This window comes from Sinohyriopsis cumingii, chromosome 5 (genome assembly GCF_028554795.1).
Source record: "Sinohyriopsis cumingii isolate HCF-2022 chromosome 5, ASM2855479v2, whole genome shotgun sequence".
Classification (NCBI taxonomy): Eukaryota; Metazoa; Mollusca; class Bivalvia; order Unionida; family Unionidae; genus Sinohyriopsis; species Sinohyriopsis cumingii.
In genome coordinates, this window is record NC_142965.1 from 138,104,703 (window position 1) to 138,125,280 (window position 20,578).

Here is a 20,578-nt window from a genome sequence, read left to right on the forward strand (position 1 = left end):
ATGTCCCATTTTTGAAGTTCTTTGATCGTTAGGAAGTCTGTGTACTACACGTACACAGAGCTGTGACTTTATATGTAACAGCTTTTACTTCATGAAGGTTATGTACACTTAGAAATGTAAAGATGAAACACCTGTTTGTTGAGTAGGCATCCTGTAAACTATAATGCTCTTTGCTCCTTACCTGTGAAAAGGGTATTAAGTTGGCAGTTACAAGTTGTGTTTACACTACTTTACCAGCTGTTCTTTTCGCTAGTTGCAAGTTATGTACACAATCCTTTACCAGATCTGCTTTTCACCAAGATATGTATGCATCGTTTCATTAAGTCTAAGAAAGGTTCATAAATAGATTGACTAAATAGCTTTAGTTGAAATTTAAGACGGTAATTAATTCAAAATTCTTTTGTCGTCGTTTTGCTCTTGTGTTATGGCTTGACGTCTTACAATTTACTGTACACCGTCTTAAAACTGGATATTTCGCCAAGTTATGTCCTGTTCACATTTTATATCTGTGTATCCTTCTCTCACTCTGTCAGATACACAGATAACCATGCGCAATACTTTAAGTATCGCCCTTGTCTTGTCTCTAATGTTCTATTATGGCTAGGTTATAATTTGAAACGAAGAAAGTAAAGAAATTATACAAATGTTGTCTATTGAAGTCTATTGAAGTCTTGACCATTATCATAACTCCTCTTTGTTTGATTCCTAGGAAATAGGGTTTGTCTAACACACAATCTCTGTCTCTGTTTCTGTCTGTCCCTGTGTGACAAATATACACACATAAACACACATATAATACCATACAATACAAAGTGAGCGACCAATTACATTGTCAAAAGTTGTCCACATTAACATATATAAAAACTTTGCATAGTGTATATGGGAGGTTACATTATAAAAAAAATATGAATATGGTATATGAATGCTTCTCAACAATAATTTCTCTCTGTGCAAATCTTCTTTAAGATAGCTATCATAATATCATTGATCTGCATGCTGTATCCAACGTTCTATTTTTTCCACATATAAAGTCGAATGACGTCGATGGTGAAAAATCAACTTGGCAATTCTGGCAAGCTAAAATTTAAGTCATTTGTTATTTATTAACAACACATGCAAATGACTATATATATGTTTTTTTTTTCAAGGTGTACAGATTGTCGTTTATATCACTTGAAGTAGTGTTCTTTATTCTTTAAATATCATTAAAAGCTCTGTCTTTCTATATAGTATTTACTAACACGAATGAATATATCGGGCCATATTGTAGCTATTAAATTTACATATTTCCTATTTCAACCACACACATACAATTATATATATATATATATATATATATATATATATATATATATATATATATATATATATATATATATATATATATATATATCGTTCCTTCAGTCATCTTACAGCATTGTTTATCGCACAGGAGTGTCCCCTATTTCATCCCTGCAAGTGGCAAAGATATTACTGCGAGACATACATTAATATTGCAAACTAGTTCCTGTACTTATATGCAAGGAAACAAGTGGTAATAAACAGGCTGAAAAAACAAAACAAAGATCACTGTTGACAACTAGAAACTAAAACAACTGCACCAACTTAATAAGACAGTGATATAGCACAGGGAATATAATGCCATGAAAGCTGAATTTAAAAATAGTTAAACGTTTTGTGCATACACTACAAAGAATATTAATTAATCATGAGCACTCACAATGTAAAAACCGCACCTTGATTTAAGGAATGAAAGATAAGCAATACTAACGATTTGCAGCCGATACTGTTCATTGGTAATGTTAACCTTGAGCACGGTGTCCGAGTTTGGCGTATTATGGAGGACACGGTTCAGTGGATGACAACTTATGTGTGTATCTAAGATGTCTTATCTACTATCAAAGAATGTGATTTTTCTTTTCTATCCTAATGTGTTATTTTCTTCTCCATTTTAATAATGAATATACTATTTTGTTGGTTAATTATTTGCTCATGTTTTCGAAATAAAATTAAATACCAGTCAGAGAAATAAACATGACAACAAACTTTAACAACATATTGATTTTGATTGATGCACATCAATATATAGTTTAATGTGAACATCACTTTTAGTTGTCTTATTACTGTGTAGGCGTGAAAACATCGTTAATATGCACAGGTCAGTGAGGATCTGACATATGGAATTGTTCATAACATTCTTTGTCTGTAAATAGTAATGTGTTTTGACGCTTAGGAGAGTATCGAAATGAGCTACGTTACGGCACAAACAATAATCCTTATCTCTTCCTCTATGTATTTATTGTAATAAGAAAGGGCACGTTATTTCAGAGTCAGACAGATTGAAAATTAAACTACAGAATAATAACAAAATTATTCCAAGTGATCTTATATCAAAGTTGTCAAGTAGAGCTGCTTCATTTGAAAGCAAGACACTGGTTGGGTGATACGAACCCAAGACTGATTTTAATTGTAGAGAATTATAAGCCATTCATGTTGAAAGATTCTATATCACTTATTTGTGATTCTGCCAAACCGATCCCTCTTAAAATATTAACAGACATGTGAGCCTCACAGAGTCATTTTGACCCATTTATTTTGCCTTTGTCTGAAAAGTTTTCTTCTAGTGAAAGTGTTCATATTCAAGGGGTAGAGTGCGGCTTTGTTATTTCCTCTCCACTATATAAATCTGATATCAGACTTAATCTCAGGAACCAAGAGTGTTACAATTGTGACTGCTTTGCCTTTCGAGGCTATTTATTTATTAAAAAAGGCAATTACCGTGCTAGATATAAGGCTGTGGTTAATCTTTTTGTAACTGACAAACGTTGCTAAGATAAAAAGGTGATCATGTTGAGAATGAAATCCCTGATTTGAATCCTGCTTGTGTAGTTACTGGAGCTATGGAAGAAAGAGCTCTTGATTATGATACTGATCATAAAACACGTTCGTTAACTGCTACAGTCTTTGGTCACTTATGTTTTTCTTGTATTGAACAAACAATAGATATTGATAAAACATTATCTTTATTCGAATCAGGTTTATTTCATACCAACACTTATAGTCGAACAGGAACACGATCATGAGATCTGTTTGTTTCACATGGCTCATAAGAAGCACAAGTCCTAATTTGTCATTTTGTTCAAAATGGGATAATTATGAGAATACAGAGACCGCCTGGCGTACTCGCAGGTGACAAGTTGTCGTTCTGCATTCGTGTTGTTGTTCCGAAGTCATGTCGACACGAAATTCTTAATTTGGCCCAAGAAGTTCCCTTGAGTGATTATTTAGGTGTCAGAATGATCATACAATCTTGAATTAGTTTATAGGCCGAAAATCGAAAGTGATGTCTATGGGTAGTGTCGATCTTGTCACATGTATATGGTAAGATTACCTAATCAGAGGATACCTAACGTTCACTTGCAACCTATTCCTGCATTTGAAGAACCATTTAGCAGAATAAGTGCAGACTATGTCGGTCTCCCTCCTAGCACCAAGTCTTGCAACTAATACTTGCTGATCAAAATGTGTGCATCCACAAGAGTTCCGGATGGAATTCCATTGCAACGCATGGACGATGACTTTTATACATTTAAATCCGTGCAAGTAAAAAATCAAATAAACATTTGACTCTAGGTGAGTCAATGTTAATAGATGATGAGACTAATATACAAAGCAATATAAGAAGAATGGATCGCAGTAGTTTTGCAACAACTTATTTGTATAGTATGTCCTTTTAAAGAAATAGATATTAGATCTTAAGAACATAAATCTAAAAATGTTCACAAATAAGACAAATTTGTTTGCATATGATTCGAAACACATGAATAAAAGGCTTATTTAAATTACTAGCAAATCATTTCGTCTCGCTAACAAATTGTATCACATTTCGATTGCGTTGGCGGAGACATTAAAAAAGTAGGATTTTGTATTAAAGGTTTTAATTTACCATGCATATGTTCTACATAATTTGGGTTATTCAGCAAAGCTAAATAAAATATATTAGAGCTTGTTCAAAGTTTCGAAGTAGAAATGATATACGTATTCCACGTCTTGAAGATCACCTGATTGTACATAATAACATCAAACGCTTTTAATAAATTTTATTTTCTTGAATAGTTTAATAAATTGGTGATTATATACCGTAGGACAATGCTAAAGTATTTTCAGTAAATATTTTCGAATGTTTTGGTGCGTGATTTTTTAAGTACAATTCGTTATATTGCTCTCTCGTGTGCATTTTATGTAAATTTTAAAAACGTTTATCATCATACATCCCTTTTATCATGAAACTTTACTTAATACTCATCAAGATTTGTCACCTCACTAATTTGCACGATTACAGGTCGGGGCTCAGGCAATTGGTTTCTAAGGACTAGTCCCTGGGGCGAGTAATTTGCAAGAGCTACTAATCCCTGTTATCATGTTTACTCATCGTAATACACCATAAAAAATCTTGTAACAAACAACATGAGACAACGTACCAAAAATGAGCTTGTTTCTGGCAAAGTTATGTATACACTGTTAGCCAGAGTCTGAGTATGCACTAACATGTGCAATAAGGTCAATATTTGAGTATTATAGTACAATATCAGGTGTGATCTCTAGTGCAGATATCGATCATTATCATCATCATCATTATCATCATCATCATCATCAGCAGTAGCGTCACCAGCAACATAAGAAGACTGGTATTGAGAATAATTATTTGCATTTGAAATTTACAGAGACTTCATTGGATTATTTGGTTTGAAGCCTCTCTGACTGTTTAACCTTACCTTTAACTGAACCACAGCTATCAAACGAGCTGGATTATTTTAACTTCTTGCAATGATTCAGATCGTTGTTGTTATGTTCGGTTTAAAGGCAATTGTCAGAGCATGATAGACCATACGTGGCGGCTAATATAAATCATGGCTGAAGAACTACTGGCAATCTTTCTCACAAACCCAAAATGAACGAGCCTGAGACTCGAAACCATGCAAACAGAAGTGAGATGGCAGTGATCGGTAGAGGTCATTTTTAATATTCGTTCACCTGGGTTAATTATTCATGATATGTTGCTTGTGTAATCCATTGCAACAGTGAACTACAAGTTGTAAGTTGTTCAAGAGTTATAAGATGCTTTGTAACTTTTACTTTTTGAGTTATTTTCTTTCGCACAAAAAGCGCACATTACATTGAGAGGCCTTTACAGTGAAGAGTTTCAAGATCCTCCACATATAGAAAACCGACCTCCGTTTTTGTTACGCCGTCATTTATTGTAAGTGCGTCTACTTGAAAACTCTTGTTTACGTCAGAATGAGTGTTGGTTATTTATATAATGAAGTAAATAAACCTCACAAATCTTTCAGAGCATAGTTATTTATATATGGCCATGTGTTTGTTTCTGTACATTCCCTTGCCAAAATATGCGGGATGATGCCCACGGATTCGGTATGATTTGTCCTCTACAAATAGGTGCTCTGTGCCGACTGGCTATCCATATGTTCTCTTTTGATCAAGTTCGAGATATTGATATTTCTTCTAGTGCTTGTGCAAATTTCATCTATATCTCTCTGCTGTTTAGTAGAGTAATAACTGAAATTGTAAACATTTCATACTGTTTCTTCAAGTTTTGAAAGGTAATGAACCTTTATAGTTGTGTCTAATGTTTCCAGTTCAAGGTTTAGTGCCACACAGTATATATTAACTAGCTTCCTCTAATTTTCTCCTCAAGTTTCTGGAAACTCCTTTATACACGTGCGTGATAGCTATCCCATCAAAATCACGTTATTGAATTGTCTCATTCGGTACTGCAGTTGATATATCGATACTGTCAAGACCAATGTCAATTGCTTTCAAGATACGTCTGCATCTTTTGGTGTCAGTTTAGCAACATCAACAAAGTGTGTAATAGGTCAGCCATCAGCTACATACTAGTATCTAGGACATACATTTTATAGTTCAATGAAGGTTTATCAGGTCCCACAGACAAATATCTGTCATTTTAACATGTTCGTTTACCTTCTCAATTTCACTAGATACAGTATCTGACAAACATTTACATACGTCTTGCATTTCCCTACATTTTAAAACAACACTGTTTTGTTTCCTGAAGATCATGAAGGATTGCGAGCATGGAATAGGCTACCTATTCGTTGTAAAATAGTATGCCGTATTGTAAACGGAAATGTTTCGAGATGTAGACTATCATCTAATTTGGTTTTCGTCTTCGACAGAGTTCGGTCAAGCTACCCCGGTGTGTATCCTGGTGTATGTGCCAGCTTCCATCTGTTTTTACATGATTGTTGCTGTGTTGATTTATTGTGCCAATGTCGATTGTCTTCAGGATATGTACCTCACGAGCCACATCCATTCAAGAGAAATGATGCTATTTTCTGATATTCTCAGCAGTAACCGCAAAAACATGATGCCAGTGGCACTGTTCAGTTAAGTTAGTGGGTACTGATTTTAACACAGTGGGTTATACTTTCGTATCGTCTTCCTTTACTCCCTTTATTCCATTGGTGTGTTGTCTGCAGCAAGAGACGACGTAGGCTGACCAGCATTGATAAACGTATCTCGGTTTTCTGGGGCCTAACTCCTGCGGACGGGACTCGTGAAACTTTTTAAAGGTCAGGATGAGTCGATATGTGGTTTTCCTGGGTACTGGCAGATACAGCAGCATTTAGAATGAATGACAAAGGTGCGGTCGCAAGGTTACTGTGACCGTCATTTGTTTAATGGTATGGTTCTAATAAACGATATATACATTAATCTAGTTTGAAGAGTCGAACCTTAAGAAGGTTTGATCAACAAATTTAAAGCTTGAAATGCATCCCAAGTCAACGAGGCGTGAAATATGGGTCCCTAATTACCTACTTCATTAATGATGGTGCCGTACTTGTCAAGATTAATTCACTCCCCGAGTTTACACATTGCATGTATGACATCGTGTATTCAAGATACAAAAAGCCCATGCGGTCATTATCCAAGCGTAAACTCTTAACCTGGGCCAGTATAATGTGAAATCTAGGTCATAGTGACATTTTTGTTGTAAGAGTGTGGTATTAATATATGCTGATAAAATCGTGTGATACAATATTTCTAGCACGAAATAAATTAGAAACACACAATTTAAGTAAAGAAAGTGAGTATGAATTACGGGACACAAAAACAATATATATATATATATATATATATATATATATATATATATATATATATATATATATATATATATATATATACTGGCTTAAAATTGACTGGTGTAAACACATACACGAATGGTCCTGTGTCGAAAGTCGATCCCAAGAGTTCCGTACGCATGGGGTAGCTGTCATAAAACCGTATCCAAACTGTTGCCTACTATATAAGAATAAAGAATGTTTCAGATATATTGAGGGCGTACAAATGTTTATATATGTGCGGACGATATTCTTCTTCTTCTTCTTTTTCTTCTTCTTCTTCTTCTTCTTCTTCTTCTTCTTCTTCTTCTTCTTCTTCTTCTTATTATTATTATCATTATTATTATTATTATTATTATTATTATTATTATTATTATTATTATTATTATCTTAAGAGATATATGATACAATATTTACAAAATCATCTATCACAAAATTGTTACTCGGAATCACTGCACTAGTTGAAATTAATCTATGTCAGTTTCACATTAAATCGTATGTCTTCATACCTATGTAGTTTATTCAGAAATTATTAACTATATTTCAATAATATATGGCATCATAAAAATGCAATGAACTAAGGTCTTTACCTGGATATATACTGAGTTTACATATTAATGTATACAGATCAATTATTTATAAGATATAAACCTTAGGAATATATTCCATTGTTTTAAGATTACATCGTTCTTAGCCTGCAACTTGCAAACCATTCGACAAGATAAAACAACAAAAGTAAGATATCAAACATGATGCTTGATATCTCAGTAGTTAGGTGAAATTCGTATTTGATATAAGATCATTCATTTGATTACGTATTACTGTCAATTGATCTGGTATATTAATTGCATAAATACAATCATCAATAATAGCAATGATATTTTTTTATCACTGTAAAAAGTTCACAAGTTCAAATCACTTTTGAAATTCTATAATCTATTACATATTGTGAATAAAAATAAATCACAAAGCATAAAACATTGTTACTTTGACTTTCATCAGTTCAACTAGGAAACGATATGCATTGTAAAGAAGATAATATTTAATAATTTTCTTGCGGTTTATATCTTTTTCTTAATAAGTTTATTTATATTATGTTACAAGATGTTATATTTTCTTAAAATGAAAGTACACGTTTTATATTATTATAATAAAGTGATATTAGTCTTCTATATTTCCATATAATATAAATGCGATCCGTCTGTGTGATCGTCTATTTTATCAAACTTAATTTGCTATAATAGAGAAGATTTCTCTTTCAAATTCAGAACGAAATGAGGCATGAATACACTTGTTAGATAATAAAATAAGCATGTGTGCGCTTTAAAAGTCAATGAACGAAGCATACACATTTAGTGGAATGGGCGTTCTGTATGTGTAACGATTGCAGTTCCATACTTTTAATACACCTTTAAATTAAGTGTCAATTTCACTACTAAACTAGCTCAGAAATTAAGTGTACATGGGAATTAATGTACAAATCAGCATATGTTAACTCTTGCTCTGTGACATTATATATATATATATATATATATATATATATATATATATATATATATATATATATATATATAACATGGCATTTAAAGTGTTGGAATAAAGCAAAGTGATATACCAATATTCATAAATGACATATGAAAATAACAATAAAAAGTATCAATAGTCCCTGTTTTCTAAATGATATTAAAATGGTACACAATTGCATCGGAATCGTTGCTTTCTTCCACTCCCCTCGCATGTGCAAATGACAATATAAACACAATTATGGAGTGAGAAAGAAAAACAAATTGCGCTGGACGAAAACATTAAAAATTAACTTGTACGAAGTAACCTACAGTAATCTGGTTCGTGGTAACGGTATGTTTACGCTTTCCTTGGGATCTATCTACAGTGTTCATAACATCAATGTTGCAATAACCAGTGAAACTAGGCCTATATGTTAAATGTGTCGGTTACGAGGCAGACATAATGTGTATTGTGTTTTAATCCTTTATTGTTGTTTCTTAAACCTATTATAATGGTCTAAAAAACGATTCATAATTATTAAATATAAAAATGTCAAAATGGTTGCTCCCGTCCCCCCTCTCTCTCTTACTGGCGAAAATCCATGAAAATACGAGCGTTGGGGATTTTCGTTTGTGTCATACGATGATGTCTCTGGACCTATGAATGATGGTAATGTGTTAGTCAAGCCGTCCAAAGGGGTGGGAGAGAGAGAGAGAGAGAGAGAGAGAGAGAGAGCAGAATAATGACTTAAATGAACTGTCAATATTGTAGTAAATTTAGAGTATGTGCGCTTGGTTATAGCGCTCCGTTTTAAGCAATTCTTAGATTTGTGTGATTACTTGTGTGATTATTGGAATTAGGCGCCATGGAAATATTCCTAGCCCGAACTAATGAGCTAATTATTAGGAGCAAACGTCACGGAGTGAAGTGTTAGTGTGTTTTCACGATGTCCTTGTTCACTAGTTGTGAATTCCGACCACAACCGAATGAATGTCCCTGTCGTAAAATAGTCCATATTAAAATCTAGTGGTATACATTGGTAGCGTGACTGCAAGGACAGTACTTACGGTATTAAACGGTAAATTACACAAGGGAATAAATAAAAAAGGGACTTGGCAGACACCGTTTATGTCACCATGTGGGCGAATATGGTGCAGTTATATTGGCGAAATGTGCCTGGAAAGCATATATTGACTGGCCTAAGGTGGCGGAGTTAAAATAGTTCCCATTGTTAGGGAGTACTCATATGTGTTCTAAGGCGTGAACGGTTGGTAGTACGGAAACATAATGAAGCCAAAACACGCAGATGTGCGGTTGATAGATAGTTGGCAGTTTGGTTTATCTGTGGTCTTGCATTAACTAGAGGAAAATTTAGGTATAAGGGGTTTCACGGTTACAACGGAGTTACTGATCGTAGCACCTAAAATTACCTCACTTACCTCCAATACGCATGCCCACAAAAAATTTCCAGTTCCGGTAGTTCACCGTTCTACACTTGGTTAGCGAAACATAGTCAACAAAGGAAGGTATCTTAGCTGTACTACAACAGATCATTATGGTTAAACCAATGAATCAACTATATATGCCAAACATGTTTTGTTCATACTAGGAGAATAATTAAAGACATTAAATCAGATAATTAGTTTCAGTATCCATACTTACGTTATATCAGATAATTAACTATTATTTACTTTCCATACTTAAATGATATCAAATAAAGAAATTAAATACACTGTCCATACCTGATAATATAAATTCATTACCCATAATTTCAGATGCATTTTTAGGAACATTTCACTCTGCTCTCCGATTTTAAACATTTATTGCATATTTTTGGTTATATAACTTTAACGAAAACAATCTCAACAATTTGCATTTTTTATATGTTCATATATCCTTCTTACTCAGTTGTTTTCGTAATGCTAATAGTTCGTTTATAACACGTGTTAAGAAAGTAATAACACAAGTTCGATAAGAAAATTATAACACGAATACGATACGTCAGCTGATTTGTAATGCTGAATATTTTAAACCGGAATTTTTTTAAATTTTTTTATTTTAAATGGAACTCAGTATTTTAATGTATTCAGAGGAACTTAACAAAGCAATAATTACATTAGCTATCATAACGATAAATGAGTAATTAATGCAGACGGAATATTTATTCATATTTGGGTGTAAATATCGCACAATATTCAGATTAAATAACATGCCCCATGACTTATTTTTTTCTATTTTCATTTTGACTTTTGAAACATCAAATATTGGACGGTACATGCAATAACTTTCAACATGATTTTTCTTTGCTTATGATGACACGTAATAACTCTCAAATTTGCTGGGGTCTTTAGACAACATTTCTGATTGCAACCAGCAAATTCATATAGAACAACCTTCTTAAAATTAGTTTAATTATTTTTAACTTTCCTTGCATCAAAATATGTAAGTTTTAAAAATCCAATTATTTCACAGATTCCGTCATATTACTTTGGTTCGCCTTTTAAATCAATATTGATCCACGTGACCGGATGTAAAATTGTAAACAGTATGATTTAAAAAAGAGACTGCTTGTAAGAACATACTCTACAAGTCAATAATAAATGGATACTCACAAATATTCATATTTGTTGTCTTTATCTATCAGTCACTCTTTCTAACTTAGCATCATTTTATACTCGTTTTTAACAAGAAGTATGTCTATGTGATTAATATACATATGCGAACACACATTCATTCGAGGATACACATACCCATGCACCAAATGAAAGAAGACAGACATACAGACAGACAGACAGATAGGTGAGAGCCACAAATGTCCTATACATGCATAGTGTGTCTAACATCGATATTTCTCCAAATTGTATACTCTAAAATTTTCAACCGTTCAAGGAAATAAAATTAAAATAATCATCAATCGTGTTTGACATTTGTTCATTTTGAAGGAAAAAAATAAAGTTATGTCATGAAAAATATAATGAACATTAATAGAAAAGCCAAGGAAATAAATTTAAAATAATCATCAAGGAGACTCGTACGTGCGCTTGTCTGTTCAAGCTTGGTTGACATTTGTGCATTTTGAAAAAAAAACTCAAGTTGTTTCATGAAAATATAATGAACAGTAATTGAAAAGCAACATTCTAAATCAGATAATGAAGTTCTGAAATGGGCAGAGAACATTTATTTGAAAGCTGGGAGCAGCGCAAGTTAGTGGAATTTTTTTTTAAAGATGTTAAAAAAAATGATGAAATATTGATAGAATTTCTTTTTAAGATAGTGTGATATCGATCGTGCTTGCATAATGTGAGCGGTCTGTCACATTTTATTGATCTACATCTGCCATCTTAATTGATTGAACTATCCGGAAGTGAGTTGCACCGATATGCCCTCTGGTGTTTTCAAGGGGAGATACTAACCGTGAAACCCCCTATAGAATGGACACGTCGGGCTTTCTAATTTACAACTGAGGTTGTATGGAAGTCTTTGGAAGGTCGGGGTAAACTTATGACTTCTAGCGAGAATCGCGCCAGGGTTTGACAACCGCTCGGTCAAGTAAATACCCATGTGCGTGTAACAAGAAATTAAAAAATATTTTAATTACCTCTTGTTGGTTCGTCATTTCACTTAGTTTATATTGCACATTAATTTTCATACGCCAGTATTTGAATGCCTGACAGTACAACGTCAGTGTACAAGAAGCAAACAAGAAGCAAACCGTGTTTGCAGTGCTCTACTTTCTTCATAATAACCATATTTCAGGTTTAAATCATCAGTCTTATATTGATTTAATAAATGTGACTAAAAATAGAAACTGATCAATTCTGCATATGAAGAAATATCGTAGAACTACATTTTGTAACGGACACACTCGCAGGGATGTGAGGAGTTCATTCACTCGGTCAATGCACAGTTGCCAGGAGCATATCGTAACTCCATTCAAAGTAAAAATATGTGTATTTGTATGTGATATAAATAAAATAACTGAAACATTTATACATCTCGTATATATATATACATACATATATATATATATATATATATATATATATATATATATATATATATATATATATATATATATATATATATATATATATATATATATATATATATATATATATATATATATATATATATATATATATATATATATATATATATATATATATATATATTAGAACCGATATCTTCCCCGTCCTATATGTTGCGAGTTGTTCAGATATATCGTATTGTCTTCATAAAGGTCGACATATGGAAGTTATGCATTTCTATTAAATCAGAAACTGGAATTATGTGGAATTTGACAGGGAAATTAATTACAAAGTATTAAGTCTTCTTGTACTATTGTGTTATGACGGATGAAATTGTACGATACACTGTTTGAAAACAAGTGTGTTTCATCCACAAGTTTACAAATTATGATCATATGTTAGCACCGTGACAATTTGTCTTGCTCTCATCATATACATTTTTGTCTTTTTTCACTCCATTACATCCACACACAACCATACACACCACTGAATGTTGTTGTTGTAGGTTTTAACGCCATTTTTCAGCATACGATAGGCTATACATGGCGACCAGTATTAATGGTGGAGGAAGAACCCGAGAAATCCACGGAAAGAACCACCGACCCTCGAGAAGCTACTGGCAAGCTTTCTCACATACCCACATTGGCCGAATCCGAGACTCGAACCTACGCAGACAGAGGTGAGATGGCAGTGATCCGTAACGGAGAGCACTTTAGACAACTCGGCCACTCGGGGCCCCACATACCACTGAAAATACCTCATTTGTTTAATCTTTAATGTTCTATTTTTCCTATTTTGTCATTTGCAATGAATAAAGTAATGAAATTAAACTTGATACTTTATTACAATTTGGTAATCATTTTCATTGGAATAATACATTTATTGTTTGAGTCCTTGATTGTAAGATTGTTCAAACATACCCATACCCCGACCCGTCTCTCTCTCTCTCTCTCTCTCTCTCTTTCTCTTTCTCTCTCTGTCTGTCTGTCTGTCTCTCTCTCTCTCTTTCTCTCTTTCTCTCTCTTTCTCTCTCTGTCTGTCTCTCTTTCTCTCTCTCTTTCTCTCCCTCTCTCTCTCTCTCTCTCTCTCTCTCTCTCTCTCTCTACAATTACTAGATAAAAATGTCTTTGCGTGGTTCATGAGAAGAAAGATATACTTGTGTAAGTATGCTCCTCTATTCTCAATAAATAACCCTTACATATATCTGATTCCCATAATAATAATATCGAAAGGATTTGATAAGCTTACATATATCTGATTCAAATAATACTAATAAAGAAAGCATTTGACAACTTGAACTTCACGTTTCGACACGGTTAACCTGATTCAATATAATACTCTGTAACGTTTGAACTCATGCTGTTTCATTTTGAACGGCCAAGTTTCCAGTTATCAATAACGTTTTCTATTTACATATTCTGGCTCGTATTCGTCATGATCAATTGAGAGACATAGCAAATCTCATCAAAGTTGAACTGTTCTTACTGCTGAAACCTCTTTGGTAGAGAGTGGAAAAGCAAAATTTGTGATTATTTTTTTATATTTTGTTTTTCTCTCACGATCCGATGTTCACGTGTTTTACAATTGATGAATATTTGTTTTGTTGAAACACAATTTTAGCGCAAGTGTAAATTTTACAAAAAACATCAGAGTTTTATCGTGTCTCTAAGATGTTTACTCTGGTTGTTCTGATTTTGTGACTCAATATAATAATAAGCACTCGGTTTAAAACCCAATCACTTATCTGCACCAGACGTATGCTAATTAGGATTTGATTGACACTTTAATATTTTACTTATATGTGCAACATGAAAAATCTGCACATTTTCTTAATTTTGTATTGTTTCTGTTGTACGCTCATAGAAGATTTGGATGATTTTCTTCTCTGCTTATGAATAGGTGCAAACACACCTGCCCGACGTTTGATCCCATTTATATTTCGTCACCTTTTGATATTTTAGCTGTTGTATTATTAATTATACGTGTTTAAATTGTCAAAGCAAAGAAGAGATAAGAACTATATAAACCAGATGGCTTGCCCAAAATAGTGTCTATAATGGACATGTTTCTTATTGAAGAAAATGAGCTCTAGGGTGCTGGTTTAAATTTATAATGATTAATATGTTACTATTTGATCTACTCAATGTTGGGATATTCTAAGATAAATCAGACATCCTCTTTACCTCGTGTATAGTGGAACAAAAATTGACAAGGAAGAAACAAACTAAGATAGGAATCAGCTATCGTTGTCATATTTGTACTCCTTTAGTGTGATCGACTTTTAATCAGAACGAAGTTTGTTCAGCTTCGGATTTACACAACGATTGCGATTGTATTATTTTATTATTATTATTATTATTATTATTATTATTAACTGGAATATTTTTATCAAATAGAATAAATCTACTTTAGTTATTGTTGTTGTTATTGTTTTACTTGAAACCGATGACAGGGTATAAAAATGTTGCCTATTGCTTCACGGTTCATACTCTTCTTTGGAGGTACATATGTTTGGGCTAGTTATCCAATATTGGTGGAACGAGTTATCTCATCACTATTCACAGGAATAAATACGATATATTTATAACAATTAAGAAAATCGAACTAAAATTATGCAAGTAATAATGGGTCTTTCTTGCAAGTATTTTAACATGTCATGAGTATAGTGTAATGATTTCCAATATTTACCTGTTTTGCTACATAGGTTCTCACTATATTTATTTTCCTATTGACTTTGATTTTGTTTAGTTTAATAATATTACACATTTTCCTCATAAGTTATTCCTTTGAGCAGGCGGAATTAATATGAAATTGTTTGATCATTTATGTCATAAACCCGTTCGGGGTTGAAGTTTGTCAGAAAGGCATAGGTAGTTTATCATGCATGAGTATAACGATTTATAACTTCGGTTTATATCACTGGAAAGCCTCGACGTGTGTAGTCTGTTCATAATGTATGCCTGCAGCTAAACGGTTGGATGAAATAACGAAACTGTGAATTTGAAACAATTCAATCAATGAAACCTTCTCATGGAGAAATTTTGCAGAAAAGGAAACATTTTAAATATTACAATTAACTAAATACGTTTACAAATTCTTCAGACATACATAGGTAAACCAACCCACTTCAGGTACATGAGGTAGAATGAAACTGTCTGGTAACAAGAGTAATATCTTGTTTGTAGGGTTGTCTGCAGACTGTAACTTGCCCATGGAAACAAACAGGGAACAATGTGTCACAGAAGCTGAGAACAACGCAGCTTATACTGTTATTCAGCGGGTGAGAACATTGAACATGCTTTTAGGGATATTTATTTAATTCACTCGAAATTGAGTCTAAATCAACGAACGTTGCGATGTTGCGTGGCCAAACTTGAATAGGTTTATACTCTAAAGTGTACATTGAGTTACATCCCTCTTACCATGACTGGAGTAATGAAGAAAATGTTTTGCATGTAAGTTATTTTTTGTTATCCGGAAGTAATGTACACTATGTAAGTATACACTCTCAGTACAAGGAAATAATGTAGAAAAGATACGTCTTTGTTTGCTGAATGGGCTAGCTTGATGTAGTATGATGGAGTAGTTATAGTTAAACCAGGTTGTGAAGTCCAAACAAGTGTTTTGTTTAAATTTGTCTTCGACATTTGCATCATAGGTAAGTAAACTGCAACCGTGGCGAAGTAATGTAACATCATTAAGCGATAATGATACAAAAGTATCGTGTACGTCTTGACATTATCGATTTAGTAAAGATATAACTTATTTCCTTAAGTGTTACAATGGGATTATGTCACAAGTTCTGAGAGATTGGGAAATGCCATATCCCTACAGATACTTATACATTATACATGGACAGCGGCGCAAATGAAGGCTACAATATGGTAATGTAATACAGCTTTTAGTACGCACATTTGTTTATAACGCTCCGTTTTAAGGATGTCTTAGATGTTTGTGATTACTTGTTTAATTATGGGAAGTCGGTCCTGGGGAGATATTCCTCAGACTGAAATATTTAGCCAGTTACTAGAAGCAAACGTAACAGAGTAAAGTGTTAGTGAGTTTCCATGATGCCATGGTTTACCCTAGGTGAATTCAGGTCAGACCCGCATGAGTGTCCCTGGAATTCAATAGTCCCTATTAAATTATAGGTGTGTAAATTGATTATGTGACTCCAGGTGCAGTATTTATGATTTATAGTTCAGATTTATGTTATGTGTGTACATATATGTAGTTTTTGCATACCTTAGTCTAATTAGTTAATAATAACAGATTAAGTTTGTATAGTGGTGAGTTAATTAGATTAAAGTGTATTGTACACAAACAGTGGCAGTTAATTAGGCCTAATCCGATACAGAAATTGAAATTACGAACTACAGGGGCTGCTTTAAAGAATATGATTGATGTCCTAAATGATGCTTTTCAAGTACCCAGACTATTTCTAGACACCAAGAGCTAGATTATAACATTCAAACTTTAGTGTCTTCTTTCCTAACTAATTCTATTAAAACCACATTTGTTATCCCTAATTTATTAGGGTTCTTTAGGATTGACATGAAAATAATACATTTGTGTTATGCCACTAACAAAAAGGAACACTATACGCATAGAATAACGATCCTAACACGTTCGTCTATTGATAATGCAAAAGCACGTATCCTTACTGGAACAGGAAAAATATGACTCTCCAAAATACAATTGAAACATTGACCATTCACGGTTCTTTGACGACGGCGTTGTTATAGACTTGATAATAGTGATCATGCTATCTTCAATAACAAATCATACTTATTGAGATCCATGCAGAGCATTTGGATCATTTAGCATTAATAATACTTCACTTTATAAAAGAACCGTTTCTTAAAGTGTATTAGGAATGGTGATAAACCATAAATGTCATCAAGAACAAAATGTGCCGTCCTTATGGCAAATGATGCAAAACACGATCTTTGTTTTTGTTGAGCCCTTCCGGACCAATTAATGTTCTGCGACGACTATGGTCTTTAGTGTGAACAGTCTATACTGATCCGTCATTCCGTCATTCCGTCGGGTTTCTTTGTCACTTTCCTATACATTGTCGCTTACAAACCCTTCATGAAAATGTAGTGTTTCAATTACCTCTTATGGCGGATAACGTCCCTCGAGGATAAACCCTACAAAGTAACGTGAAATTATGGATAGCTATGGTACATCAAGTGAATGTAAACGATTTGATTGTCCAGAGTCGTCATTGCTGTGTCAAATATATTTGATAAGCCCGTTTATTATTATTATTATTATTATTATTATTATTTCCAGACATGGTCTTACTAAAGATCGTGAATTAATAATACAGGTGTAACAATCACACATTAGTTCTAGTAATATTCTTTATGCTGCCTAAAAAGTCTCAAATACTTCTCTTACATAATTTTTCAGAATTATTATTTTAAAACCTGGGAACAAGATCCAAGATGTTATTATCTCAGAAACAACAAAGCCTGGTCAGAACCTCATTGCAATTGTTGTCTTTACAATTAAAAGACCTGCCCTTTCAAAGCGGTCCCTGGTGGTTAGAATTTTAGAAAAGACTCGTCATTTTCGTTTCGATATGTAGCATAAAGCAAAATATTCGTCGTAAATAATTATCAATTTTATTAAGCATTACTAATCTAATTATTTGTGAGCAAATCATTGCATTCTAGTAGTTGTCCAAAAGAAAAATGGAATATGTAAGGAATCGGGGTTTCATCTAATCAATTTATTTCCGTGTTACCTATGGCGGTTCACTGAACAAATACATTTTTGCCGAAACATTTTCAAAAACAATTCATTGTTTGATTTCCTGTACGACAATTACATGCGGAAGAAATCAATCGTAAACGCTTATAAGGTGCGGAAATAATTCGGCGTCATACAGGTGGCATTGCAATGGGACATAAAGTTCACGATTTATCGTAGATTCCATGCAATACTACACGTTTTTCACAAAACACGAATGAACAATACATTCACCATGTTTTTGGTGCAATATGGAACAGTGCACTGCTCTTAACGTTAAGCTTCTTTGTATTTTACTTTAGTAGCAAGTTGCACAGTCCGAGTAGCCCAGATATCTAAAGAGCTCTCCGTTACGGATCACTGCCATCTCACCTATGTCTGCGTGGGTTCGAGTCTTGAATTCGGCCAATGTGGGTATGTGAGAAAGCTTGCCAGTAGCTTCTCGTAGGTCGGTGGTTCTTTCCGGGGTTTTCCAGGGTTCTTCCTCCACCATTAATAATTTTCGCCATGTAAAGCCTATAGTGTGCTGAAAAATGGCGTTAAACCCTACAACAATAACAACATAGTCAGCTAAGGCAACGCCCATGTTTTATTTTCTTGGTCAATAGATAATGAATCAGAAAACCAGATATAGATCGTAACTGTGTTTTTTTTTTAATTTAAATTTTATGTCAGTTTGTTTCGGGACAGATACAGATCATCAAAGGAATCTGTTGTTTTTTCCCTTTTGATTCTTTCCTCATCTGTGATATATGTCCCTCTATGTTTTGCGTATTTAAGGATGATATGAAGCAACTTGCAACATAATTGGACATAACAATTTTTTTCATACTAATTATGTGCAAAATGCAAGTTAGCTTTTTTCCTATACAAGTAATTGTATTGTTAACGTATACGTTGCATCAATATAGATTAGCATTAGATGATAGTCTTAGTTTGTGTTAAAGTTGTATTGGAGTACAAATATAGATGAGTATCAAATATGGAGAAGGCAAATGAGTGGATAGATCCTGCATGGTAGATATCATTTGTGAAAATTTCACCTTGCGTTAATTTAGTCTAAAATGTATTATGTCTTTTACTTTTTCTTTTAGTAACGTGGTTTTTCAATCGATCATGGGTTGCTGTCCCTTAGGTGGCTCAGAATATCGTAACGATGGGGAAAGAGAGCATCTGATCTCACAGGTAAATCTGATCTCACAGGTAAATCTATGTAAGGAAATTAACAAGGTTTTCATGACTGTAATGTTTTAAGTAATATCCTGTGTTAACCTTTTTTAAAATAAAAAAAATCCAATTAAATAATGATCAAATTCAGTGTCCTAATACTGTTTATGGAAGCCATATTATGGACAAGACATTAGGCTAGCCGTCCGCGGAATGATATGTACCTCTGTATATCATATTTCTTATTAGATACCGATTAGTTGAACCGTATTATATTCTTTCTTAATCAAGATTACATTCGCATAATACTTTATCATTTTCGTTGCAGAATGCTGCAGAGTCCCATGAATCTGTGTGAGTAATAATAACCGTTACTAATTTGAATTTATTTAATATTTCGTTGTGAATAGATGATTGTGAATAATATTTGTACGGCCTTTAAATTTCGCCATTTTGCAGGCTGTGACATTCTTGGTGAGCTGAATGATGCGCAAAATAACAACTCACATATATCGTCTCTGTGGTATTAACCTTTAGGAATAGAACGTAAGACGAATGATGTATCAGTCGTGTTTACATCATTGTAAAATAAGGCAACTAAAGAAGGCAGATATCTCAGAATTTTGAAACACATCTCGTTTAATAATGGATAAAAATCATTACTTTCCATGACTAATACATCATTCTAGATGAAATGGCACATGTACTAACCTTTCTGATTTTGAGTGTCAAAGGTACTATGTAGATGAAACTGAATCAGTTATAACATTCCAGTCAACAAAATATTTACTACTTGCTGATTTATTCAACAGACTACGTATAATATACAATTCGAACAAATATCAAAGCAATTGACATAGTTTCTGTCGATATGATATCTTAACTAAATGAATCCTTTATTTATGCCATGACATAATGTATATATCAGCGTTATCTATGCCATGACATAAC

General features: G+C 33.3%; 1 protein-coding gene across 3 annotated transcripts in view; it reads left to right on the plus strand.

Annotated features, from left to right (window-relative positions):
- Positions 1-15,807: 15,807 nt before the first annotated feature.
- Positions 15,808-20,578, plus strand: part of LOC149800344 (uncharacterized) — a 14,145-nt gene continuing 9,374 nt past the window's right edge. Inside the window, exons 1-3 of one of the 3 annotated variants that reach the window (XM_089959955.1) lie at positions 15,808-15,980; positions 19,555-19,645; positions 19,956-19,981. In XM_089959955.1, the coding sequence (XP_089816081.1) occupies positions 19,577-19,645; positions 19,956-19,981 (95 nt within the window). In that variant the 5' untranslated portion in view covers positions 15,808-15,980; positions 19,555-19,576. Of the gene's footprint in view, positions 15,981-16,028; positions 16,156-16,222; positions 16,359-19,554; positions 19,646-19,955; positions 19,982-20,578 lie in introns of those variants that run through there. The other 2 variants (XM_089959953.1, XM_089959954.1) reach the window with 2 other exon arrangements.